Raw genomic sequence first — 27,475 nt, 5'->3', positions numbered from 1 at the left:
TGATATGTGTCGCAATTTCACAGGCACATTTACTTTGTGAAAATTCATGGAGCTGATCTGTGCTGTGGATGCGTAGGTGTCTTTGTGAAAACTGACTGAGCTGGACATTTATAATTAGTGCGTTTTTCTGTATGTGTTATACTTCAACTGAAAAGCTAAAATCAACCAACCAAACTAAGTTTCTAACAAAGAAGCTCTAGAATTTGCTGGAGCTCACAGGGTCAGAACATATATATTAAGAAGTCTAGAGCTGAAGGGATGTTCAACAATTATTTATTGAGCACCAGGGTACAGGGGTAAAAGGGAACCCTTTCTTTCAAGGATCTTACAATGTTAATAAAGAGACAAAATATTAAAATGCTGTAAGTAATACGATGAAAGAAATATAGGATCCTATTTACTTCTCAAAAGGTGTACTTAGCTGGGGTAGTATTGGAGATTGAGGAGTTTCAGAGAAGCATTCCTTAATTTGAGCTTAGTTCCCCAAAATGAGTAGGCAATAGCCAAGTAATAAAAGGGCAATGGATGCTGTAGGCAGAGTAAGCCTACATATGAGAGAGAGTACGGCTGCAGAAACAGGCAAACCATGAAGGGCTGCAGGTTTGGAGCTTTCTTCTGAGGGCGTTGGGGAGCAGGACCACTTTAGCCAGGCTACATCACAGATACCATATTGGAGGGAAGGAGGACTGGAGCACAATGGGTGGGTGAAGTGGAAACCAAAATTAAAGGAGTTTTTTAAAAATAATGAAAATGAAAATACTATCTCCGTATCTGTGAGATATATTTCAAGTGGAGGCCAGTGGAAAATTCATAGCCTTTAGCACTTAGATATCAATGAGGGACCAAATATATATTAATTAAGTCCCTAATTCCAAATGCTAAGATAAAGCACAATGAAATAACCAAAATAAAACATAAGGAAGGAAAAAATGAGAGATAAAAGAAAAATTAATGAAGTTGAGAAAAAATAATCAAATTAATAAAAATGATTGTTCTGGAGAAAATTTACACAAGAGACATACCACTAGCTAACATAATCAAGGGCGGGAGGAAGGAAGAAGCACAAATATACAAAATATGAAATGATAAGGAGGAGATGACTATTAAAATACAAGGGATGTAAAATACCCTGAGGGACTATCTGGCAGACACATGTCTCTGCAAAAAATTTGAAAACAAGACAAAATGGATGATTTCTTAGGAAAATACAATTTACTAAAATTGACCTCATTAGGAAAGAAAACGTAAACGGACTAATTCCCATAGCAAACAGAGAAATACATCAAAGATGGGTACTGAGGGGGGCACTTGGCGGGATGAGCACTAGGTATTATGCTATATGTTGGCAAACTGAACTCCAATAAAAAAAATTAAAAAAAAAAAAAAAACAAGTCATGATCTCAGGGCTTTGAGATCAAACCTCACAATGGAGCCTGCTTGGGATTCTCTCTCTCCCTGTGCCCCTCCCTGGCATGCAATCAATCAATCAATCAATCAAAGAAATAAAGAAATACATCAAAGAAATACCTTCTCCCCCACCATAAAAGGCCCTGTTCCTTTCTTAGGGGAATATTCAAAGAATACATTGTTCCCAATGCTACAAACATTGCACAGGAGCCTTAAAAATGAAAGAAAACACGAAAACAATTCTTAGGAAGCAAGTATAATATGGATTAACTATGCCTGAAAAAAGAGTACAAAAAATCCAGAATTCTAAATTCATTATTTATGCAAACATGCTAAACAAAATATGAATGAGTAAAGTCTGGTATCATACTAAGGCAACCTAGCAGGAAATCTGTTAATATAATACATCATATTGATAGATCTGAAGAAAATCGTAATTGCCCAAATACCGAAACATCCAACAAAATTCAACACTCACTCCTGGTTAAAACACAGAACAAAAGAGGAAAGTAGGAATGTAGGAATGTATACTTTGTTAGTATGAAAAAATATGTGAACCTGAGTCCTGGATACGGTCTTACGTAAGAGTCAGGCAGCACAGGGATTTCCCCGAGGATCATAAACAAGCAAGACCGCTTGCTACTTCCACTGCTCTTTAAATGTCGTAGAGTAGATGCAAGTCAATACAGTCACACATAAGGAATCAATTAGAGCCAAAGAAATTGGAGAAGTGCAGCTATATCTATTTACAGACGAGATATGATTTTTATCTGGAAAGCTCTGAAGAACCAAAGGTAAAATTAACTGAAAGAATAAAGGAATTCAGGAAGGTACACACAGCCCTCACATATATAAACATTAAAAGGATGGAAAAAACAACCCCCAAAAAGAATCTCATGTGTACACAACCTCCCTCCCATCTCAGACCCTCCAACATGCTGTTTCCTCTATACCCGGGGCTCCTCCCCAGCTTTACTTGGCTCACTTTTACTCCTCCAGATACCAGCCTAAGGACGCTTTCTTCAAATGCCATAATTTTATTTATATGTGGAATCTAAAAAGCAAAATAAAACAAAACTAATAGACACAGAGAATAGAGTGGTGGTTGCCAGAAGGGAAGGGGTCGGGGGTTGGGCAAAATGACTGTAGGGGATCAAGAGGTACAGACCTCCAGTTATAAAACAAGTCCTGGGGATGTGATACACAGCATGAGGACTAGTCTGTAATACTGAATTGCATGTTTGGAAGTTGCTAAGAGAGTCGATCTTAAAAGCTCTCATGATTAAAAAAAAAAAGATTTTATGACTGTGGTGAGGGATGGTAACTAGACTTATTGTGGTGATCTTTCCACAGTGTACACAACTGTCAAATCATTATGTTGTACACCTCGAACTAATATAATGTTGCATGTCAATTATACTCTAGTAAAGAAAAAAAATGCTTTCTTCAGCAAAGACTTCCTTGACTGTTCGGCAACAAAATAATTGTCTTTTTTCTTTTTCCCTATTTTTCCAACTTTATTAAGATATAACTGATATACAGTATGATGCAAGTTTAAGGTAGACAAGGTGTTGATTTGATACACTTAGATACTGCAAAAGGATTACCACCATAGACTTGGCCAACACCTACATTATGTCACATGATTATTCCTCTTTGGTGGTGAGAACATGTAAGTTTTACTCTCTTTTCCAATCCTGGTACCCAAGCCTCATCCTTTACCTATTATAAAAATCAATCTCTGGGGGAGGAACCCATTCAGAGTGGGTATGCATGTGTGTATGTGTGTAAAAATTCTTAGAGCAGTTTTAGGTTTACAGCGAAATTGAGAGGAAGGTACAGAGACGTCCCCATACACGCATGATATCTCCTATTAGCAACACCCTGCACTTGAGGGTCGTATATTAATAACAACTGATGAACCTACATTGACACAGCAAAGTCCATAGTTTACATTAGGATTCACTCTTGGTGTTGTACATTCTGTAGGTTTTCACAAATGTATAATGGCATGTATCCACTATTTTAATATCATACAGAATAATTTCACTACCCTAAAAATCTGCTATGCTCCCTATCCAACCCTCTCTCATCCCTAACCCCTGGCAACTACTGATATTTTTAGTCTCCATAGTTTTGCCTTTTATAGCAGGTCTTATATTTGGAATCGCAGTAAATAGCCCTTTCAGATTGGTTCAGTGTATTTTTTAAACCACCCAGGTGATTCCAATGTTCAAGTTTGGGGACGAGTGGTCCAACTCATTTTTCTTTCTCCACGCTTTCCAATTTTTCAATTCAAATGTTCCTTGATTTTTGGTGACAAAATCTTGCTTAGAGTTGCAGAAGCATATGTTACCTTTTCTTTAAAAAAGAAATTAGGTCAGACACATGTGTTTTCTTTCTAACAATAAAAGAAAGCTAGTAAGCAAAGTGCTTTCTGGCTAGATATGAAACCTCAAAAGGATATTTAGTAAAATCAACAGTATCTGACATTCATATCAATTACTAGGCATAGGGATTGGCAAAGCGGTTGAGCATCTCCCTTTGGCTCAGGGCATGATCCCGGGGTCCTGGGATCAGGTCCCACATCGGGATCCCCGTGGGGATCTTTTCATAAAAAGATTTTTATTTATTTATTCATGAGAGACAGAGAGAGAGAGAGGCAGAGACACAGACGGAGGGAGAAGCAGGCTCCATGCAGGGAGCCCAACACGGGACTCGATCCCGGGACTCTGGGATCATGCCCTGAGCTGAAGGCAGGCGCCCAACCACCAAGCCACCCATCCCAAATAAAATCTTTTTAAAAAATTTCTAGGCATAGGAAGAAGCAGAAAAATGTGACCTATACACAAGAAAAAAAATAAGTCAACCAAAATAGAGCTAGAAATATCAGAGATGAAAGAATTAGCAGACAAGCATCTTTAAATAATCATTATAACTATTCTGCATGTGTTCAGGAAGCTGGAGGAAAGATTGAATATGGATAGGATTAACGGGAAATTAAACATTACAGAAGAAAGTATTAGTGAACTTACATTGTAATAGAAACTATATAATATGAATCACAGATAGAAAAAAAAAGACCAAAAAACAATGAACAGAGCGTCAGTGAACTGTGAGACAATGTCAAGTGGCCAAATATGTAATAGAAATATCCAAAGATGACAATAGAGTGGAACAGAGAAAAAAAACTTGTAGAAATAATTGCTGAATACATGAGAGACACCTAACTCTGGGAAATGAACAAGGGGTAGTGGTAGGGGAGATGGGCGGGGGTTGGGGTGACTGGGTGATGGGCACTGAGGGGGGCACTTGGCGAGATGAGCACTGGGTGTTATGCTATATGTTGGCAAATTGAACTCCAATAAAAAAATAAATAAAAATTTAAAAAAAGAAATAATTGCTGAGATTTTTGTAAATTTGATGAAAAATATAAATCCACAAGTCTAAGTTCAATGAAACCCAAGTCCAGGACACATGAAAACAATTACACCATGGCACACTATAATCAAATAGCTTAAAATTAGTGAAAAAGAGAAAATCTTAAAAGAAGTCAGGAAAAAAGTCAAGTAAACAGAAACAAGGGTAAAGATGATAGCCAGTTTCTCATTGGACAGTAGAGAAATAATCTTTATAGTTCTGAAAGACAAAAAATGGCCACACTAGAGTTCTTTACCTACTGAAAATACACTCAGCGAAATAAATCAGAGAAAGACAAATACCATGTGATTTCACTTGTGTGGAATTTAAGAGACAAAACAAATGAACCAAGGCGAAAGAGAAGAGAAGGCAAACCAAGACACAGACTCTTAACTATGGAGAACACACTGACGGTGGTCAGAGGGGAGGTGGGGGGATAAGACAGGTGATGGGGATGAAGGAGGGCACTGGTGGTGATGAGCAGTGGGTGTTGTTATGGAACACTTCCATAACAATCCCTATATTGTACACCCGACACTCATACTATTTGTTAACTAACTGGAATTTAAATAATAAAAACTTAAACTTAAAAAAATGAAATAAAATATGGGAAAAGTATCTCAGTGAAAATATACCAAAAAAACAACCCCCCCCAAAAAAAAAACAGAAGAAAATAGAAAGAAAAACAGAAATAGTGGGCTTCCTTGTCTTTGCTCCTGATCTTGCTGTGATTGCAACCCCCCGCTCTCTTACTATTCCCATGTCCCTGATACATTTTTGCCCATCCCTTTATTTTTAGCTTTTTTGAATCTGTATTTTTTTGGACTCTTTTATTATAGAGCATAGAGTTGGGTTTGTCTTTGCTATCTAATTTTAAAATTCTCTTTAATAGGTAAGTTCAGGGGATCCCTGGGTGGCGCAGCGGTTTGGCGCCTGCCTTTGGCCCAGGGCATGATCCTGGAGACCCGGGATCGACTCCCACATCGGGCTCCCGGTGCATGGAGCCTGCTTCTCCCTCTGCCTGTGTCTCTGCCTCTCTCTCTCTCTCTCTCTCTCTCTCTCTCTCTGTGACTATCATAAATAAATAAATTAATTTTAAAAAAAGAAAAAAAATAATAGGCAAGTTCATCTAATTATAAATAAGTCCTGGGGATATAATGTACAACTTGATGGCTATAGTTGACAATACTGTATTATATATTTGACAGTTACCAAGAGAATAAATCTTAAAAGTTCTCATCACAGACACGCACACACACACCCAAAAGGATGTTAACTAAACTTGCATCAATTATTTTGCAATATATACATATATCAAATCATTATGCTCTACACCTGAAACTAATACAATATTCTATGTAAGTATATCTCAATAAAACCAAATTATAGATAAATAACCAACCTATGGATCAATGAGGAAGTCAAAAGGAAAATTACAAATTATTTTGACTGCATAAAAATGAGAATCACAGCAAGGTTCATGAGATACAACTAAAGGAGTACTTGGAAATTAACATTAATTTATATAAAAAAAGAAAATAGATCTCAAATGAATGAATTCAGCTTCCATCCACCTTAAAACAAATAGAAGAAAAAAAAAAGAAAAAAGGCCAAGTGAAGCTCAAAGTAAGCAAAGAAAAGGAAATACTATTTATCAGAGTTGACAGAAATGGAACAGTACACAGCTCAACAAATAGAGAAAACCAATGGAAAAAAAGGATTTTTTGGAGATATTCATAAAATTACACTTCTAGCCAGACTTATCAGAAAAGAGAAACAAATTACCAATACAGTAATGAGAGATGACACTACAATGATTCCACAGATAAAAAACAATAAAAGATAGTATCCTAACAACTTTATGCCAATAAATTCAACTACTTAAATGAAATGATTAAGTCCTTTGAAAGACACAAATTACCAAAGCTCACTCAAGAAGAAATATATAGCCTGAATAGCCCTCTATCTATTAAATAAATCAAACTGGCATTTGAGAAGCTTTCCACAATGAAGTCTCCAGGCTCAGGAGGCTTGACTGGTGAATTCTTCTAAATACTTAAGGAAGAAAGACTATCAATTCTACAAAAACTCTCCCATTAAATCAAAAAAGAGGCAATACTGTCAAACTTGTTTTCTGAAGCCAGCATTTCTGTTAGCAAAGCCAGAGAAAGACTGAACAAGAAAAGTACAAATTCATATGCTTCATGTAGATAAGTGAAACAACCCTGAACAAAATTTGAGCAAATCAAATCTAGCAGTCCATAAGACATAATTCATCATGACTGATTGGGTTTATTCCAGGAATGCAAGGCTGGTTTAGCAATCAAAAATCAATCAATGTAATTCATCAATATTAACAGACTAAAAAAGAAAAGCACTATAGGATCATCTCGGTAGATACAAATAAGCATTTGATAAAATGCAACATTTATTACTGATGAAAAAGAGAATGCTCAGCAAACTAGAAATAGAAGGAAATTTCCTCAAATCAATAAGGGAAAAACTCTTCAGGTAACATCATACTCCATAGTAAAAGACCGAATGATTTCCCCCAAGATCAGGAAAAGAGGTACCAGGACCGCTCTCACTAGTTGTATTCAGTAGTTCATTCCAATGAGTGCAGCAAGGTCAGAAAAACAAACAGAAGGCATCCAGATTAAAAAGAAAGAAGTTAAACTGCTTTAGTCACAGATGACAACCTATGTGGGTCATCCAATGGACTCTTTAAAAAAGGTACTAAAATTAAAAAGTGAATTTAGAAAGGTAGGCTACAAACTCAACATACAAAAATCAAGTGTATCTTTATATACTAGCAATGAACAACAGGAAGTGAGATTAAAACAAAAAGATTTACAATAGGATAAAAATATGAAATGTGTAGGGATGAATCTGACAAAAGATATGCAAGACTTGTATGCAGAAATGTATAATTATTGAGCAAATTAAAGATCTAAATAAATGGAGAGATATAACATGTTCATAGATTGGAACACCCAATATCATTAAGATGTCAGTTTTCCCCTAAATGATCCATATTCTATAGACTCCCAATCAAAAATCGCAGCAGATGGGATCCCTGGGTGGCGCAGCGGTTTGGCGCCTGCCTTTGGCCCAGGGCGCGATCCTGGAGACCCGGGATCGAATCCCACATCGGGCTCCCGGTGCATTGAGCCTGCTTCTCCCTCTGCCTGTGTCTCTGCCTCTCTCTCTCTCTGTGTGTGACTATCATAAATAAATAAAAATTTAAAAAAAAAAAAAAATCGCAGCAGACTATTTTGGAAAACAGGAATTTCTTAAAAAGTTAATATTCACACAAAGACTTGTACACGGAGGCTCAAAGTAACTTTATTTGTAATGAATCAACACTGCAAATAACTCAAATGTCTATCAACAGGCAAACGGATAAACAAACTGTGATAATATTTATACGATTCAATACTTTTTTGTAAGAAAAGCTATAAACTATCGATACATGCTATAACATGCATGAATCTCAAAAATAATTCTGGTTTATGAAATGTGATTAACAAAAAGTACATATTCTATATATACGTATATTTCCCTCCCCCCCAAAAAAAATTCAGACTATAGTGACTGTAGATCAGGGTTTCTGGGGTTGCAGGAGGGGCAGGGAGTGATAAGAGGGTGATGGATATTTTCATTATCTTGATTGTGGTGACGGTATGTACAGGTATGTATATGTCAAAACTTATCAAACTATATACTTTAAACATGTGTAGTTTATTGTATGTCAATTATACCTCAATAAAACTGTTTAAAAATTAAAGCGAACCAGGGCTCCTTGGAGAAATGGTGAATCTAGAGCTGAATCCAGGAAAGAACAAGATGAAGGTGGTAAATGTAAAAGGAATTATGGAATTAGAACCTTGCCTTTGATGATCATTTTAGGAAAATAATTTAGGTAAGAATCATTGATGCATGCTAAAACCCCCCACAATACACTTACTGATTTCCAAGGGAAGAATCGTGGAAAGCCTCACAGAAACTAGCTTACTCATCCGGTCAAACTTGAAACCACCAGGACAAAGTGATACCATGTGCCTTCCGATTCAGATCACTGAGAATATATCACTTTTGTGGTCTTTTTATGGTATAATCTGCATCTCATTGTGGAAAATGCAAACAAATCCAAGATGAGGGACATTTTCCAAAATAACTGGCCTACAGTGTGTAAAAATACTATGTTCACAGAAGATCAAAGGAGACTAGAGTCATGATTACATGCAACCTGTGAACCTGCATCCAGGACTAAAATAAAGTCCTTTTTTTTCTGCTATGAGGGATGGTAGTAGGAAAACTGGTAAAATCTGAATACTCTCTATGGATTAGGTAATAGTCATGTTATTGTTTTTATGTAAGAGAATGTACCTATTCTTTAGGAAATGTCCATTGAAGGGGCATCATGTGTGTAACTTACTCTCAAATGGTTCAGGAAACACTATTCATACGTGTAACAAAAAATGGTAATGGAAATATAAAATGTCGACATGTGAGGAATCTGACCCCAGATTCCTCAGGAATCCTTTGTACTATTTTTGCAACTTTTCTGTAAATCTGAAATTATTTCAAAAACAATGTCAAGGGGCTCCTGAGTGGTTCAGTTGGTTAAGCACCTGCCTTTGGCTTGGGTCATGATCCCAGGGTCCTGGGATCGAGCCCTGCATGAGGCTCCCAACTCAGCAGGCTGTCTGCTTCTCCCACTCCCTCTGTCCTTCCCCTTGCTCATGCTCTCTCACTCTCACACTCTCTCTGATAAATAAAATCTTCTAAAAAAAGTAAAGCAACGTTAAAAGACACTAAGAGTCTTAACTAAGAGTCAAAACAGTACATACAACTTCTAAAACAGAAACCAGAAAATTCAGTGTAACAAATGGCAGGAAAACTTAAACGAATTAAACAGAAAGCATGGCAAACAGAAGACAAAAAAGATAATTACAGGAACACTGCCACGTATCTCAGCACTGATGATGAATGCATCACACTCACCTAGTAAGACAGATATTCTGATTGTCTAAAAAACCAAGTAACTCAGGATCTTGCAATACTCTATTGACAAGAGACATACCCAAAACAAAATAACGGAGGGAGGCTGACAATGAAGGAATGGAAAGTCATACGAGGAAAAGGCTACTAAGACAAACGGCAACATGCAACAGGCAGTGGCGGGCACCGCTGGCTGACTAGTCCAATGTCCAGGCTCACCTTCCCCCTTGGTCACAGAACGCCAAGTTTTAGCCGAGGCAGAGCTACCTGACAGGCCTCCCTGCTTAGGTGTGGCTGCCTCACTAAGTTCTGCCAGTGAGATGGAAATGGAATTGTTTGCTGAGATTTCTGAGGTCATTGATTAGAAATCGGCTGAGCTAGGACGGGCCACTTTTGCCCTCCTACCTTTCCTCTTCCTTCTGGCCCTCAATGGAGATGTGCTGGCTGGAACTCCAGAAGTCTCGTGGACCATGAGGGGACCTTAGGACGGAAACCATATACCAAGATGGTGAAGCAGAAGAGAGGAGCCTGGGTCCCTGATGACATCACAGAGGCCTGGGATACCTATCATCTCCAGACTTCTACCCAAGAAAGAAGAATCTTTCTTGTTTTGACTGCTATTTATTATAGATTTTTTCCCTAATATGCACAGTTCAACCTAAATCTGACAGGAACAATAATATTCTTTAGAGATTTTTTTCTTTAGATTTTTTGAGGCATACATACATTAATGTGTAAATGGGCAAAGAAGGCTACTCATATTTCATGAAGGAAAACACAATAGGACAATATAATAGTTATAGTTATGAACCTTTGTAAACTCTTTAACAGTAACAATGCAGCTTCAAAACATATAAAACTAACTCTAAGATATAGACGTGGATGGGAGGTTTATATACATCTCTCAGGTATGTATGATTAAAACTACAGACTATGAGGGAGGATATAAGGCTCACTATAATACAAGTTTATTCTAATAAGGATAAAGGGACTTTTATCCAAGAGACAATATACTTATTTTTCGATCCATATGAAAAAGTCACAAAAATGGACCATGTTTTAAGTCAGGGGTCAGCAAACTTTTCGTGAAAAGTTCAGATAGTAAATAGGTCAAACTGTGTGGTCCACAGGGTCTCCGTCACAACCACTCAGCTGTGCAGCTGTAACTGGAAAGTAGTCGTAGGTAAACAAATGAGAGTACCTCTGTTCCACTCAAACATCATTTCCAAAATAGGCACCAGGCCCTTGTGGCCTGCAGGGTAGAGTCTGTGGACCTCTTTTCTAGGTGACAAAGGAAATACCCCAAAATTTCCATAAAGCCAGTATCACACAGGCCACAGTTACTATAATGGATTGAAAATTATGGGGCACCTGAGTGGCTCAGTCGGTGTCCAACTCTCGATTTCAGCTTGGGTCATGATCTCAGGTTGTGAGATCGAGCCCTGCACTGCTCTCTCTAAAAATAATTAAAAAAATAAATAACTAATATAACAGCTAAATGAGTAAATAAATAAATAAATCCACCCCCTCCCAGATCTACAAATCTGGAAATTTTTAAATGCATTTCTAAATAACTCTTGGGTTGAAGAGAAAATAAAAACTGAACAACACAAATCAGAAGTAAAAAAACAAACAAAAGCCATTGGAACCTATGGAATGAAACAAAAGTGAAGAGGAAAATTTACAGCGTTAAAAGTATTCATCAGAAAACAAGGGAGACAGAGAATAAACTTAGTTTGCAGCTCATTAATTTTTTTAAAAGATTTTATTTATTTACCTGAGAGAGACAGAGGGGGCAGGTGGAGAGAGAGACAGCAAGCGAGTGAGTGAGCATGAGCAGGGGCAAGGGCAGAGACAGAGGGAGAACAAGCAGACTCCCCCCCTGAGCAGGGAGCCTGATGCAGGATTCGATTCCAGGACCCTGAGATCATGACTTGAGCTGAAGGCAGACACTCAACCGCTGAGACACCCAGGTGCCCCTCACCTCAAGAATTTAGAAGACAACAGAACAACACAGCAACTATAAAATATACAGCAAATAGAAGGAAGAAATCAATAAAGAAAAAAGCAGGATTTTTTTTCTTAAAGCTAAGAAAGTTGATTGACGTAGAGAACTTAAAGCTGGTGCCTTGAAAAAAGCCAACAAAATAGATAAGCCTCTGGCAACAGAATCAAGAGAAAACACAAGTAAACAGCAGTAGCAACAGAAAAGGGAACGAATTTATTTATTTATTTATTTATTTATTTATTTATTTATTTATTTATTTATTTATTTTTAAAGATTTTATTTATTTATTCATGAGAGCCAGAGAGAGAGAGAGACAGAGACACAGGCAGAGGGAGAAGCAGGCTCCATGCAGGGACTCTGGCGTGGTACTTGATCCCGGGTCTCCAGGATCACGCCCTGGGCTGAAGGTGGCACTAAACCACTGAACCACCCAGAGATCCCAAAGGGAACATATTTAAAGAAAGAGATCTTACAATTATCTGCTCAAGAAATATTTACTGAATTGCTACGATGTGGCAAGGCCTTGCTGTAGGTGCCAGTGAACAAGACAGACAGGGCCCCCACAATCATGGAGACAACAATCCAATGCGGGGGGGGGGCGACTGTAAATAATAAACGAATAACTAATCTACATTACTGATAAATGCCACAAAGAAAATGAAACAGATTTTTTTAATGGAATTTTAAAACAATCTTTAGATACATATATCCTCAATTCCAAACACTGGAAAACAGATGAAATGGATAACTTTCTAGGAAACTATCAATCACCATAACTGACACACACACCGCATGGTTTCACTTACACGAGGCATCTAAAATAGCCAAACCCATAGAAGCAGAGGGTACAGTGGTGGCTGCTAGGGGACGCGGATGGGTATAAAAGGGGCTGCCATTCAACAGGCATGAAGCTTCGGTTATGCTACATAAGTTCTAAAGGTCTACTGTATAAAAAAATAATAAAATAATAAAATAAAATATAAATAAATAAAATTAAATAAATAAATAAAAAAATAAATGTCTGCTGTACAACACGGTGCCTAGAGGTAACGGTAAGGTTTAATGTATTTCAAAATTTAAGAGGGTAGGTCTCATGTTCTCTTCTTACCGCAAGAAAACAAAATAAAAGAAATCAAACAAAAGACCCACAAAGGACACAAGGAAACTCTGGAGATATTGCAAATGTCTATTACCTGGACTGTGCTGATCGTATCACATCTATTTGCATCTGTTCAAACTCATCAAATCGTATGAATATGTGTAGTTCTTTGTGTATCAATTATGACTAAATGAAGCTGTTTAAAAAACAAGCAAGAAAAAAACAGCAATGTGCAGCTAAAATAAGTTCTGAAGAATTAAGATGGTTTAAGAAAAAAAAACCAGAACACTCAGTGGGTACCATGATTTTCATTGTTCATGGGTCTGTCTCTCCATTATTTTATGTGTGATGACATTCTAGCTCTATGGCCGATTTATATGTAGCTTCTAGATGATTTGTAACCCAATAGTCAGAAGCAAGACTTTAAATCCCAGTAAAATAAGGCTAAGGCTAAAGAATTCAAACTACAGAGGAAGACAAGGATCATGTTTCCAGCTCAGTCAAAATCTATTTCTATGTATGCAGAAGCATTGCTTCCAGTGATGATTTTGTCAGTGCTTTCTTAGGTTAAACAGATTTGGGTTCTGACATTTTTTAAAGGTTTATTTATTCATGTGGGGGGTGGGTAGGAGGGCGAGAGAACCTTAAACAGACTCTGTGCAGAGTGTGGAGCCCGTGCGGGGCTCAATCCCCCAACCATGAGATCACAACCTGAGCCAAAACCAAGAGTCAGACACTTAACTAATGGGGCCACACTGGGACCCCTGGGCCCTGACGTTCTTAAAAGGAGACACATAGTAAGCATTGGGCCTGCACTCACCCAGCCACATGGTTTTGGATGAGCCACTTTATTTCCACAGATTCGAATTTCTGAAAGATACTTCAAGACCTTTCAAAGCACTAGTGATTGGCTCTACTGAGAATTCAATTCTTCTTCTCTCTTCTTCCATCATAGTAGCATTCCTTTATAGGATTAGTGCCATTTGTTGAGAACACGACACAGTCTGAAACTCTGGTGGAACTAACATGGAGGGTAAACTTCCAGCTAAAAAGGTTTTCCTCCACCAATGCACTCCCAAATGGATTTTTCAGACCACTAATATTCACCATCCTCGAAAAATAAATTTGTTCTTAATACTTAAAATGCTTCTATTAAATCATTCCAAAGTTCAGAGAAAATCAGTACTTTGTATTTCAATTAATAGCTTTATTGAGGTATGACTGTGGGTGGGATGAGAACACTTACGAGTTATTCTCTTATCAAATTTCAAATATGCAATGCAGTATTGTTAACTATAGTCACTTTGCTGTACATTAGCTCTCCAGAATTTATTCATTTTGCCTGAATGAAGCTTTGTACCATTTGACCAACACATCCCTAATTCCCCTACCTCTCAGGCCCTGGCAACCATCATTCTACTCTCTGGTTTTATGAGTTTGACTTAGATTCCACATAAGGTCTTCCAGGTTCATCCATGTTGTTGCAAATGGCAAGATTTCCTTTTACATTAACGCGCAGTGATATTCATTGTGCATGTGTTTATGCGCTTTTGGGGATTAGTGATGTTGAGCACCTTTTCAAATACCTGTTGGCCATTTGTAGGTATTCATTTCTTCATTTTATTGTGCATCCTTGGCAGTCATGTTGAAGATCAGTCAATGCTATATGTGTGGATTTATTTCTGGGTCTTTGATTCCATTCCATTGGCCTAGATGTCAATTTTTTATGCCAGTATCACACTTTTTGACTACAGTAGCTTTGTAATATATTTAGAAACCAGTAACTGGGATGCCTCCATCTTCATTCTTGCTCAAGATTGCTTTAGCTAATTGGGATCTTTTGTGAGTCCATATGAATTTTAGGATTGTTTTTTCTATTAATATAAAAAATGCCTTTGGCGGGGGCACCTGGGTGGCTCCGTTGGTTGAACATCCAGCTCTTGATTTTGGTTCAGGTAATGATCTCAGGGTCTTGAGATCGAGCCCCACACTGGGATCCCTGCTCAACGGAGTCTTCTTGTATTCCTCTCCTACCTCTCTCAAATCAATAAATACATTTTTAAAAACTCCATTGGGATTTTAAGAGAGAACACTTTAGAATACATTGACTCTTTAGATCAGTTTTAGTAGTATGGACATTTAACAATATTAATTCTTCCAACCCATGAACATGGCATGTCTTTCCATTTATCTGTCTCTTCCTTAATTTCCTTCATCAATATTTTACACTTTTCTCGGTATAAGTCTTTGACTTCAGTAAAGTTTATCCTTAAGCATTTCATACTTATCTCTATTGTGAATGCAATTATATTTTTTAAAAGATCTTATTTATTTATTTATTTATTTATTTATTTATTTATTTATGAGAGATGCGAGAGAGAGGCAGAGACACAGGCAGAGGGAGGAGCAGGCTCCCTGCGAGGAGCCCAATGTAGGACTTGATCCAAGGACCCCAGGGTCACGCCCTGAGCCCAAGGCAGATGCTCAACCACGGAGCCACCCAGGCATCCCACCACTGTATTCTTGATTACCTATTTGGATAGTTTGTTGTGTATAGAAACTCAACTGATGTTTACGTATTTGTTTTGTATTCTGCTAATTTACTAAATTTATCAGTTCTAAGATTTTTGTTGTTCTTTTTAGGGTTTTCTACCTATGCCATCATGTCATCTGAGATAAATTTTACTTCTGATATGGATTCCCTTTATTTCTTTTTCTTGTATTATTGCTCTAAGACTTCCAGTACTATATTGAATAGAAGTGGCAATAGTGGGTATCTTTGCCTTGTACTAGATCCTAGAGGGAAAGCTTTGAAATTTTCTCCCATTGATTATAATATTAGCCATGGGTTTTTCATGTCTGGCCTTTGCTGCATTAAGGTAAGTTCTTTCTATAACTATTTTGTTGAGTTTTTATGCTTTTTCTGCATCAACTGAGGTGATCATATGGTTTCTATCTTTCATTCTGTTAATATGGTAAATCAAATTGATTTATTTACCTATGTTGAAACATCCTTATATCCCAGGGATAATCACATTTGTATACTTGTTAATGGTGCATCTTCTTTTTAACGTGCTGTTGAATTCAGTTTGCTGATATTTTATTAAAGATTTTTATATCCCTGTTCATTAGGGATATTCACCTGGAGTACTCTTTTCTTGTGGTAACTTTATGTGGCTTTGGTATCAGGGTAATGCTGGTCTCACAGAATGAGTTTGAAGTGTTTCCTCTTCTGTTTTAAAAGTGTTTAAGAAGAATTGGTATTAATTTGCCTTTGAATGTTTGGTAGAATTTACCTGTGAAGCCATCTGTTCCTGGGGTTTTCTTCCTAGGCTGTCGTTTTGCAGATGTTACTCTGCATGTTATAGTTTATGCCAGTAGTTACTTCCCTCATGGATATCTCACAAAGATGAATGAGTACTTTTTAAAGTCATTTTTTTTTCATTGTTTCTGCATGGTAGGGGGTTGTCTTTAGCTCTAGATACGTAGTACCTATAAGCTTTGGGAATGTTCTATTTAGGGAAGGGAGGACCTTCCCTATGATACGGTACGATAGGGACATTTATTTCTTTTTTAACTAATGGTTTACAATATCCCTAAGATAACCGGGGACTACCCCTTTTATTGCTTTTGACAAAGATAGTATAAACTTCAAAAAAGGATGTTTATTAATGCAAGGTATACAAATGACTATATATATATATAATATATTTGCATTATGTATGTACTTTATGTTTTATATATATATATATATATACATCTCGAGTATATATATTTGCACTAAGCCCCCAAAGTGAAACCCATCATTATAAGCAATTAAAAGCCAAAGTAACTGCTTCACATTATTGTGTGAATTTAAGCTGTCCTTAATCGAAAATTAAATGAAAGAATGTTCATTTAGTCTTTGCACTATTTACTCATTCATTCATTCAATGTTTATTCTGTTCCTATATTTTGTGTTTCTGTCCAAGTTGACTTTTTCCTTGATGGATGCTTAGGTCCCTTAAATTTCCTATCACAATGCTGAATGCTGCATTATAGTCTTTACTACTCAATACATTTGAGAATCTATGTAGGAGTAGGGATTGCCAACTTTTACTTCTTGATTTCTCTCCAACACATCCTGTATAAAATAAACTGCTCCAAATATCCCCTAAGTCTCTTTCTTACTAAACAAAACCCTAATTTTTAGCTGGGTGCATTGACTCTAAGCCCAAATATTTCTTAGCATCTCTTACAGCTAGTTTTGACTGTATACTTGCTGGCTAATAAGATCTTCATGGAAAAGTTGTATGTACTACCTGGAAGATTCCTTAAAAAGAGGGGGATCTTTTTAAAAACTTCCTTCCATTTGCCGTTTAGAATATCATGGTAAGTCTGAAAGTTTACCATCTATCTTGTAAAATGGAGTAACAAGATAGAAGATGCCTGTTTCCCTTAATAACAGCCATTTACTGTCTATTTACCTGTTTACTTCTTTTCCATGATGGAGAATGTAACTTTGCTTAAGGTACTATTTTAGTTTTTGCTTAGTTCTCAAATGAAGGTAATTTTAACTAATACAACCTACTAAATTGTTACATACATGTTATGAAACTAAATAAAAACATCCAGATTATGTGACTTTAATTTTGGGGCTATGAACACAGGGCTATATCCACGTATAAGAAAGATGCTATTCATATAGCAATAAAACGCTAGACCTAAAAAAATGTACGGAAAGGTTTTCAACTTGATTAGTGAGCAACAAAATGCAAATTAAAGCCACAATGCAATGCCACTATACACTCCCCAGGCAGAAATGAACAAGACAGATAGTACCAAGTATTGGCAGGGATGAGGAAGAAGCAAGTTTCCAACATTGCTGTTAGGAGTGAAAATTGGTACAGTTTGGAAAACTGCTGGCATTATCGATTAAAGCTGAACATATACACACATATACTCATATATTCCATTCCTAGGTAGGTACCCAACAGAAATACCCAAAAAATGTACATTATGTTCACAACGACAAGAATATTCATAGCAAGGGCACCTGGGTGGCTCAGTTGGTTAAGCGTCTGCCTTCAGCCCAGGTCATGATCCCAGGGTCCTGGGATGGAGCCCCACATCAGGCTCTCTGCTCTGTGGGGAGTCTGCTCCTGCCTCTCCCCCTCTCCTGCTTGTGCTCTCTCTCTCTCAGATAAATCTTTTTTAAAAGGATATTCATAGCAGCACGATTTAGAAGAGCCTTTTAAAAACTGGAACTCTCTCTCAATAGAATGAATAAACTGGTAAACTTATACAATGGACTATCCACACAGCAACGAGAATTACTAAACCACTGTTTCATGTAACAACATGGATGAACCTCACAAATATACTGATGGAAAGAAACTAGACATGAAAGAGTATATATTGTATGATTCCATTTATAGATGGTTGAAAAACAGGAGAAAGTGACTTATATAGTGTTAGAAGTCAAGAAGTCAGGGTTCCAACCAAAGCACCTGGCTACAGAGCTATGTTCTTATTTATTATGATATATTGTCTTCCCAGAAAAAAAAATAAATTCAACTCATTTTATAGCTTAGGAAAATAATCCTGGAACCAAAAGCAATCTCACTTACAGACACAGATGCAACCTCTTAAGCCAAATATTAGCGAATATAATTTACTTTGTATTAAAAGAACAAATGCAACCAAATCTCACTGTTTAAAAAGTTTTCAATAGGGACATCTGGGTGGCTCAGTGGTCGAGCACTGAGGCAGGTTCAGGGCGTGATCCTGGGGTCCTGGGATCGAGCCCCACATCGGGCTTCCTGTGGGGAGCCTGCATCTCTCTCTGCCTACGTCCCTGCCTCTCTCTGTGTGTCTCAGGAATAAATAAATAAGATCTTTTAAAAAAATCTTTTTAAGTTATCAACGTAAATCATTACGTTTGCTAATGAAAAGGGAAAGCCCAGGTGGCCCAGAGGTTTAGCACCGCCTTCGGCCCACGGTGTGATCCTGGGGACCCGGGATCAAGTCCCATGTCGGGCTCCCTTCATGGAGCCTGCTTCTCCCTCTGCCTGTGTCTCTGCTTCTCTCCCTCTGTCATGAATAAATAAATAAAACCTTTAAAAAAAAAAAAGGAAAACAGCCACATTATCAATTCAGGCAATGACAATCAGGCATATGATAAAACTAGACATGTTCATGATTAAAAATTCTCAGTAAACTTGAAAGGAACTTAAATTAATGAAGGAATAGAAGAAGTGTACCACACAGTCAGATCACTCATACTTCGTAGAACAGCAGAAATATTCCCTTTACAGTCAGAAAGACAGTGTTATTTGCCACTTAACTGCTATTCAACTTTTATATGTAGGTCCACAGCAATGAAATAAGAATACTCCTGATTGTTTGCAGATTATGATCATCTACCCAGAAAAATACACAGCATCTATATGACAGGAATAACTGTCCAGAATTCATTATAGAAAAAGGAAAAACAATCCTATTTAGAAAAGCAACAAAAAGTCTGAATTTAATGAAATATAGTATGGTGTATATTTGTTGGTTTTGCTGCCATATATTGTCTCCTCCTTCTGGAAATAGTATTTTGAAAATAGGAGTACCAAAACCCTTTCTCCTTCACGGTGAGGAATTGACCTTAGATTAGCTTTCTAGAATCCTGATAAATGTAGACCATCAGCTGTGTGACCGAACAAGTGCACCTAGCTTCCGATACGATGCCCTGGGTGGTATCATGCCTCTGGCTCAGGAGGGCTGCGAGTGAACATAAATGCCTAGTGGGAACCACAGCGTAGGCGCAAGTGCATATACTTCTCGTTCTTGGGCCCTGTCCCTGGCTGGGATGCAGACTACACCCAGGGACGGGATGGAGTGGTCCCTACTTTCGGACATGGGACTTGGAAGCCACAGTGGCTCCCCCGCTCCCCACCCCATCCCATATGCTCTCATTCCTTCACACCTGACCTGTCAACTAGGGGGTCAGAGAAGACCCCCAGACGGCTGCAAGAGTGCTGGCAGGCTGGCTACTCACACTCAACTCCCCTCACAATAGTGCTACAAGGTGAGCCACGCATTACTGTCTCCACTACCAAAGTCACACATGCAGTTAAAGGTGCCTCAGGACTCAAACCAGGCTGGCTGGCTCAAGGTCCCACGCTCTCAGCCCCTGCCTGTTTCTGTTAGTCTGTCGTCACAGATCAGGGGGACGTGGGGACAACTAGTGATGTGACTACAAGGGGTTAACTCAGTTCAGCTCCAGGTGAAGTAAGGTTGTAGATGTAAAAACCAGAATGATAAAAGGAAATACTTTAGGGTCTATTTGTGGTCTCGAGGAAAAGAAAGGTAATTTTTAAAGATAAATGGCACAAATAAAATGAAAACACTGTAAAAAAAAACCATTCATTTTAAAGTGATTGACAAAGGGCACAACAAACAAAGTTGGCGGGGGAGTGACTATTTGCAACACAGCTGACAAAGGACGACATGGCCAGACACACAAGGAAGGCATGCAAATGAGCAGGTAAAAGCCTCAACAATTCTACAGAAAAAGCAAAGGATACAAGTGTACAACCAGGGCTGCCCGAAGTAAGACGGACGCTCCGCTAGCACATAGCAAGGCCCATTGGAGGGGCCCGCCCGTAAGTGACTGCCTGACATGAAGTGGCCCTTAGGGGGATCCCTGGGTGGCGCAGCGGTTTGGCGCCTGCCTTTGGCCCAGGGCGCGATCCTGGAGACCCGGGATCGAATCCCACATCAGGCTCCCGGTGCATGGAGCCTGCTTCTCCCTCCGCCTGTGTCTCTGCCTTTCTCTCTCTCTCTCTGTGACTATCATAAATAAATAAAAAATTAAAAAAAAAAAAAAAAAAAAAAAAAAAAAAAAAGAAGTGGCCCTTAGTCTCTGAGTTCAGTTCCTCATCAGCACAGGGGCAGGTCTGGGGGGGGGTATTAAACGAGAGGAGGCACCTCAAGCACCTGACAGTTTCCCTCAGCAGTGACTTCTGTCAACACCTTCCCAACGTCTACAGCTTTTCTCCTGCGATCTACTGATGCCATGAATCACAATACATTTAGATTTGTTTTTTTTCTTTGTTTTTTTTACATTTAGATTTCTTGAAGCTGAAGGAATCTTGTATTTCTGGGTTAAACTGAACTTGCTTATTGTGTATTATTCCCCAATAACACTATTATATTTCATTTGTTGATAGTTTATTCTGAGTTTTCACATCTATAAGTCATATTGGTCAATAGTTTTCTTCTCCTGTGCTATCTCTAATCAGGTTTTGGTGTTAAAATAATTCTAGTGGGATCCCTGGGTGGCGCAGCGGTTTGGCGCCTGCCTTTGGCCCAGGGCGCGATCCTGGAGACCCGGGATCGAATCCCACGTCGGGCTCCTGGTGCATGGAGCCTGCTTCTCCCTCTGCCTGTGTCTCTGCCTCTCTCTCTCTCTCTGTGTGACTATCATAAATAAATAAAAATTTAAAAAAAAATAAAATAAAATAAAATAAAATAATTCTAGTCACTGAAAAAAAAACTGGGGAGCTTTGAACCTTTCTGTATAGTCTGGAAAAATGTGCAAGTTGATTTAGAACCATTTTTAGTCTCAGCTTTGATAACTGCACTAAACAGGTTTTCTATATTTTTGTTCCAATTTTAGTATATGTGCTGCCGAAGCGAGCACGGTTTTCTATATTTTTGATTGACTTTGGTTTGTTTTGCTAAGAAATCATCCATTTTCTTTAGGTTTTCAAATAATCAGTCACAAAAGTCATGTACTAATGACTTATAACTTGTCAATCTTTTTTTTTTCTTTTGTCCTACCATCAAAAGTGTAGGGAGTACAGTTCAAAGGATTTTAACATAGACTCCAGTAGCCACTTTAACAAGGATACCGAATTTTCCATCAACCACTCTGAGAAATTCCCTCGCGGTATCCCTTTATACCCACCCGCTTCCCCCCCCCCACATAAGGCCTAGCAAACACTGGTTTATTCTCTATCCGTAAAATTTTGTCTTTTCCAGAATATCACAAAAATGCAATCATACAGCAGTTGGTTGAGACCCGCTTGCTTCTTCCCCTCAGCTTCTGCAATTCTTAAAAGTTTTTGCCTCTATTAAAAGTTCATTCCGGGATGCCAGGGTGGCTCAGTGGTAGAGTGTCTGCCCTCGGTCCAGGGAGTGATCCTAGAGTCCCAAGATCAAGTCCCACATCAGGTTCCCTGCATGGACCCTGCCTCTCTCCTCTCTCTGTATCTCTCATGAATAAATAAAATATTTTTAAAAATAAAAATAAAAGTTCATTCCTTTTTGTTGTTGAATACTTCTCTGTTGTATGGATGTCTTAGAGTTTGGTGACCTACTCACCTCTTAGAGAGATTTGGGTTGTTTCTACTTTATGGCAGTTATGATAAGGCTGCTATAAGCATAGGCTTACAAAGTTGTGTGTGAGATTGTGTTCATTGCTCTACGGCAAACAAGAAGACTGCTAAGTCACAAGTTTTCTAAAGTCACTATATAATTGTGCATTTCCACCAGCATTTTATGAGTTCCAGTTCGGCATCCTTGCCAGCACTTGGTTCTGTAAATATTTTAGAGACTCTACTAGGTATGTAGGGGTATCTCATCATGGTTTCCATTTCCATTTTCCCAACAGCTACTGATGTTTACCATCTTTTCATGTGCTTATTCGCTACCCTTACATACTTGTTGAATTATCTGTTCATGTCTTTTGCCTGTCTCTTAATTCGGTTGTTTGCTTTTTTGTTGAGTTTTTTTAAAGATATTATTTATTCATTTGAGAAAGAGACATACATAGAGAGAGTACAAGCAGCGGGGAGAGGGAGAAGCAGACTCCCCACTGAGCAGGGAGCCTGCTGTGGGGCTCCATCCCAGGACCCTGGGATCACAACGTGAGGCAAAGACAGACACTTAGCCCACTGAGCCACACAAGCACCCCACTTTTTTGTTGAATTTCAAGAGTTCTTTATATATTCTGGATACAAATCTACTGTCAGATATGTGATTTGCAGATATTATCACTCATTTTATAGCTAGTCTTTTTATTTTCTTAAAAGTTTCTTTCACTCAGGGTGGGGAGTCTGCTTCTCCCTCTCCCTCTGCCCTTCCTGCCCCCCCACCCATCCTCAGCTTATGCTGTCTCTCTAAAATAAATGAATTAACTTAAAGTTTCATTCAGCAAAGTCTTTAATTTTGATGAAATCTAATCTATCAGATTTTTCTTTTATGGAAAATACTTTTGGTTCTATGTATGACTCATTACCAAACCAAACATACAGATTTTGTCCTATATTAGCCTCTAAAACTTTCATTTTGTTTTCTATTTGGACATGATATTTTTTTGGACATGATATTTTTATATGTGAAGTTTGATATAAGGTGCAGATTGACATTATCTTGTATATGGTAGTGAATTGTCTAACACCATTTGTTGAAGATGCTATCCTTTCTTCACTCTATAGTGTTTTTGTTTTGTTTTTGTCTAGTATCAATTGCCCAGGGATGCCTGGGCGGCTCAGTGGTTGAGTGTCTGCCTTTGGCTCAGGTCATGATCCTGGAGTCCTGGGATCAAGTCCCACATGGGGCTCCCCACAGGGAGCCTGCTTCTCCCTCTGCCTATGTCTCTCTCATGAATAAAAACATAAAATCTTAAAAGAAATAAAGTGAAATAAATTGGCCATCTTTGTGTGGGTCTATTTTTGAACTCTATTCTGTTACACTGATCTAGGTGTTTATCCTAAATCTATAGATTACTTTGAGAACTGAAATCCTTAGTCTTCATATCCATGAAAATGTTATATATTTACATTTAATTATGTTTTCTTTCATTTCTTTCATCAATGTTTTGTGGTTTTCAGCATATAGATTTGATACATGTTTTGATGAATTTACCCCTGTTTCATTTTGGGGAGTATTACAAATGCTACTGCTAAAATTTTGTTTCTGATTTTATATTGCTAGTAAGTAGAAATGAGATTGCTTCTACGTGTTCACATTTTATCCTTTGACATCATTCACTTACTGGTTTTAGGAATTTCTTTGTAGATTCCTTGGAGGTTCCTATGTAAACAACCATGTCCTATACCTGTAGGGATTAATTTACTTACTCCTTTCCAATGTACCTGCGTTTTATTTATTGCATTATTGCACTGGCTAAGATTTCCAGTACAACGCTGAATAGAATCACAGAGAGTGGACTTTTGCAGAACCACATTGTTTCTACTCTACTTGTAGGACTATAATGACATGACAGACCTTTTAATCCAAAGGTATCTCTAGCTCTATTCATTTTTTTAAGATTGAGGTAAAATACAGAAAACCTAAAATTCATCACTCTAACCATTTTAAAGCATGTGACCCAGTGACTTTTTATACATGCACAATATTGTTACAACCATTACCACTATCTAGCTCCACAATATTCTCATCACCCCAGAAAGTCCATACCTATTAAGCAGTCATTCCCTGTTATAGTCTAAATTGTGCCCCCCTCCCATTCATATATTGAGACCCTATGGCCCAGGACCACAGAATGTGGCTATATTAGGAGAGAGGCTCTTTAAAAAGGAGATTAAAGTAAAATGAGGCCTTTAGATTGGGCCCTAATCCAGTCTTGACCAATGCCCTTATAATAAGAGGGAATTTGGGCATGCAAAGTGAACCCAGGGATGTACACACACAGAGGAAAGGTCACGTGAGGACACAGAGAGAAAATGGCCAGTCATCTGAAAGTCAAGGAGAGATGCCTCAGAAGAAGTCAAACCTGCCAACATCTCTTGCACTTCCAGCTTCCAGAACTATAAGAAAATAAATTTCTGTTGTGTAAGCCACCCAGTCTGTGGTTATTTTTTATGGCAGCATGAGCAAACAAATATACTATCAATTTGCCTCTCTACTCTACTTTTTGTTTCTCCAGATTAGCCTATTCTGTATATTTCATACCTTATATGGCCTTCTGTATCAGGCCCCTTTAACTTAGCATGTATTCAGGATTCATCCATGTTCTAGTATTTGTCAATCCTTTTTATGACTGATATTCCCAATGTATGGATACACTACATTTTGTTCATCCATATATCAGTTGATGGACATATGGGCTGTTTCCATTTTTTGGCTATTACGAAAAACGGTGCTATCAGCATCGCAAGTACAAGTTTTTGGTTGAACACTTGTTTTCAATTGTCTTTCATTTTCCCTCAGGGTAGAACTGCTAGGTCATATGGTAATTCTATAAATAAATTGTTGAGGGATCACCAAACTTTTCCACAGCAACTGAAGCAGTGTACATTCTCACCTGCAATGAGTCATGGTTCTACTTTCTCCACAGCCTCAGCAACATGTTATTCTACTTTAAAAAAAAATTGTAGGGGCACCTGGGATTGAGTTCCGCATCAGGCTCCCCGTGGGGAGCCTGCTTCTCCCTCTGCCTGTGTTTCTGCCTCTCTGTGTCTCTCATGAATAAATAAATAAAATCTTTTTAAAAATCAATGAAAATTTAAAAAATAAAATAATTATAGCTCTCCTAGTGGAAGGGAAATAGTGAGTAAGCATCATGATTTTTATTTGCATTTCCCTAAAGACTGACAGATATTGGGCAGCTTTTTGTGTTGACTGGCCATTTATATATGTTCCTTGGAGAAATGTCTACGCAAGTCATTTGCTCATTTTTAAGAATTGAGATGCAGTTCATACGGCATAAAATCAATCATTTTAAAGTGAACGATTCAGCAGGATTTAGTACATTCACAATGTTCTGGGACCACAAGCCCTAACTAGTTCTGAGACATTTTCATCACCCCAAAGTACACCACCATATTCATGAAGCAGCTGCTCCCTGTTGTTCCCGCCCTGCAGCCCATGCCGACCACCAATCTTTTTCTGTCTAGGGACTTAGCTATTCTGAATATTTTATATAAATGAAATCATACAATATGTGACCTTTTGTGTTTTGCTTCCTTCACTTAGCATGTTTTCAAGATACTTCCATGTTGTAGCAGGTTTCAACATTTCATTCCTTTTCTATGAATAAGTAATATTCCATTCAATGGATATACAGTTGATCCTTAAATAACATGGGTGTGAACTGCGAGTCCACTTATATATAGATATTTTTCTTATAAATACAGTAACCTATAATAAATGTATTTTGTCTTTCTTATGATTTTATTAAAGTTTTATTTTCCATAGCTTACTTTATTAGAAGAATACAATATATAAGACATATACAAAACGTGCTGATTGCTTATGTTATCAGTAAGGCTTCCGGTCAAGAGTAGGCTATTAGCAGTTAAGCTTCAGGGAAGTCAAAAGTTGTATGTCGATTTTTTACTGCATGCAGGGTTGGCACCCCTAACCCCCATGTTGTTTAAGGGTCAACTGTACTATATTTAGCATACCTATTCATCAGCTGGCGAACATTTGGGTTGTTTCCATCTTTTGGCTATAGTGCATACTGTCTGAAGGTTCCAACTTCTCCACATTTTTGTCGACTTGCTATTTTCTGTCTTAAAAATCATGCTCAACGTATCATATGATATGGCATCTCACTTTAGCTTTGATTTGCATTTTCCAAAACGACTGACATCAAACATTTTCTCATGTACCTGTCGGTGTACATTTGTACACCTTCTTTAGAAAGGTCTATTCAAATTCATTGCCCATTTTTAAGTTGTCATTTTGTTGTTGAATTGTAAGAGTTCCTTATATATTCTGAATACTAGACCCATGTTAGATATATGACTGGCAAATATTTCCTCCTATTCTGTAGCTTGTCCTTTCACTTTCTTGATAGTGTCTTGAGAAACAGAAGTTTTTAAATTCTTAAAAGTCCACTTTATGTTCTTCTGTTATTCATGCTTTTGGTGTCATATCTAAGATTCCATCTAAAATCCAATGTCATGGGGCACCTAGGTGGCTCAGTTGGTTAAGGAAGCATCCAACTCTTGATCTCAGCTCAGGTCTTAATCCTCAGTAGTGAGATCAAGCCCCGTACTGGGCTCCACACTAGGCACGGAGCATACTTAAAAAATAAATTAATCAAAATCAAAAATTTTAAAATCCAATATCATGATTATCTGTATTTTCTTCTAAGCGTTTTCTAGTTCCAGCTCTTCTACTTAAGTCCTTGGTCTATTTTGAGTTAATATTTCTTTATTCTAGATGTGAATATCCAGTTGTCCCACCAGGACTTGTCGAACAGACTATTCCTTCCTCACTGAATGACACTGGTACCCTTGTTGAAAATCAATTGGCCATAGGTATACATGTTTATAATTGTTTTGGTTGCTGAAGTTTTACTTCCTACTTTCCAACAAGGATGCCTTTTATTTCTTTTCCTACCTAAATGTCCTTGCTAGAACTACTAGTACAATGTTGAATAGCAGTGGTGAAAGTGGGCATCCTTCTCTTATTCCAGAACTTCCAATGTTTTCACTCTTTTACCACTGACTGTTAGTTGTGAGTTTTCTTAAATGTCCATAAATGTTAAGGAATGTCCTCTAAATTCCTAGTTTTGAGTGATTTTATCA

At 37.9% G+C, this 27,475-nt stretch overlaps 1 protein-coding gene across 3 annotated transcripts in view; it reads right to left on the bottom strand.

The window, feature by feature from the left end:
* BRCC3 (BRCA1/BRCA2-containing complex subunit 3) overlaps nucleotides 1–27,475 on the bottom strand; it is a 62,218-nt gene that overhangs the window by 8,319 nt on the left and 26,424 nt on the right. For 2 of the 3 annotated variants that reach the window (XM_041741387.1, XM_041741388.1), the window contains one exon: nucleotides 10,237–10,311. The exons of the other annotated variant lie outside the window; for it this stretch is intronic. In XM_041741387.1, coding sequence (XP_041597321.1) covers nucleotides 10,237–10,311 — 75 coding nt within the window. The remainder of the gene's footprint in view (nucleotides 1–10,236; nucleotides 10,312–27,475) is intronic. 3 annotated transcript variants of the gene reach the window in all.

This window comes from Vulpes lagopus, chromosome X (genome assembly GCF_018345385.1).
Source record: "Vulpes lagopus strain Blue_001 chromosome X, ASM1834538v1, whole genome shotgun sequence".
Taxonomy (NCBI): domain Eukaryota; kingdom Metazoa; phylum Chordata; class Mammalia; order Carnivora; family Canidae; genus Vulpes; species Vulpes lagopus.
This window is presented reverse-complemented; position numbering and strand designations above follow the sequence as displayed.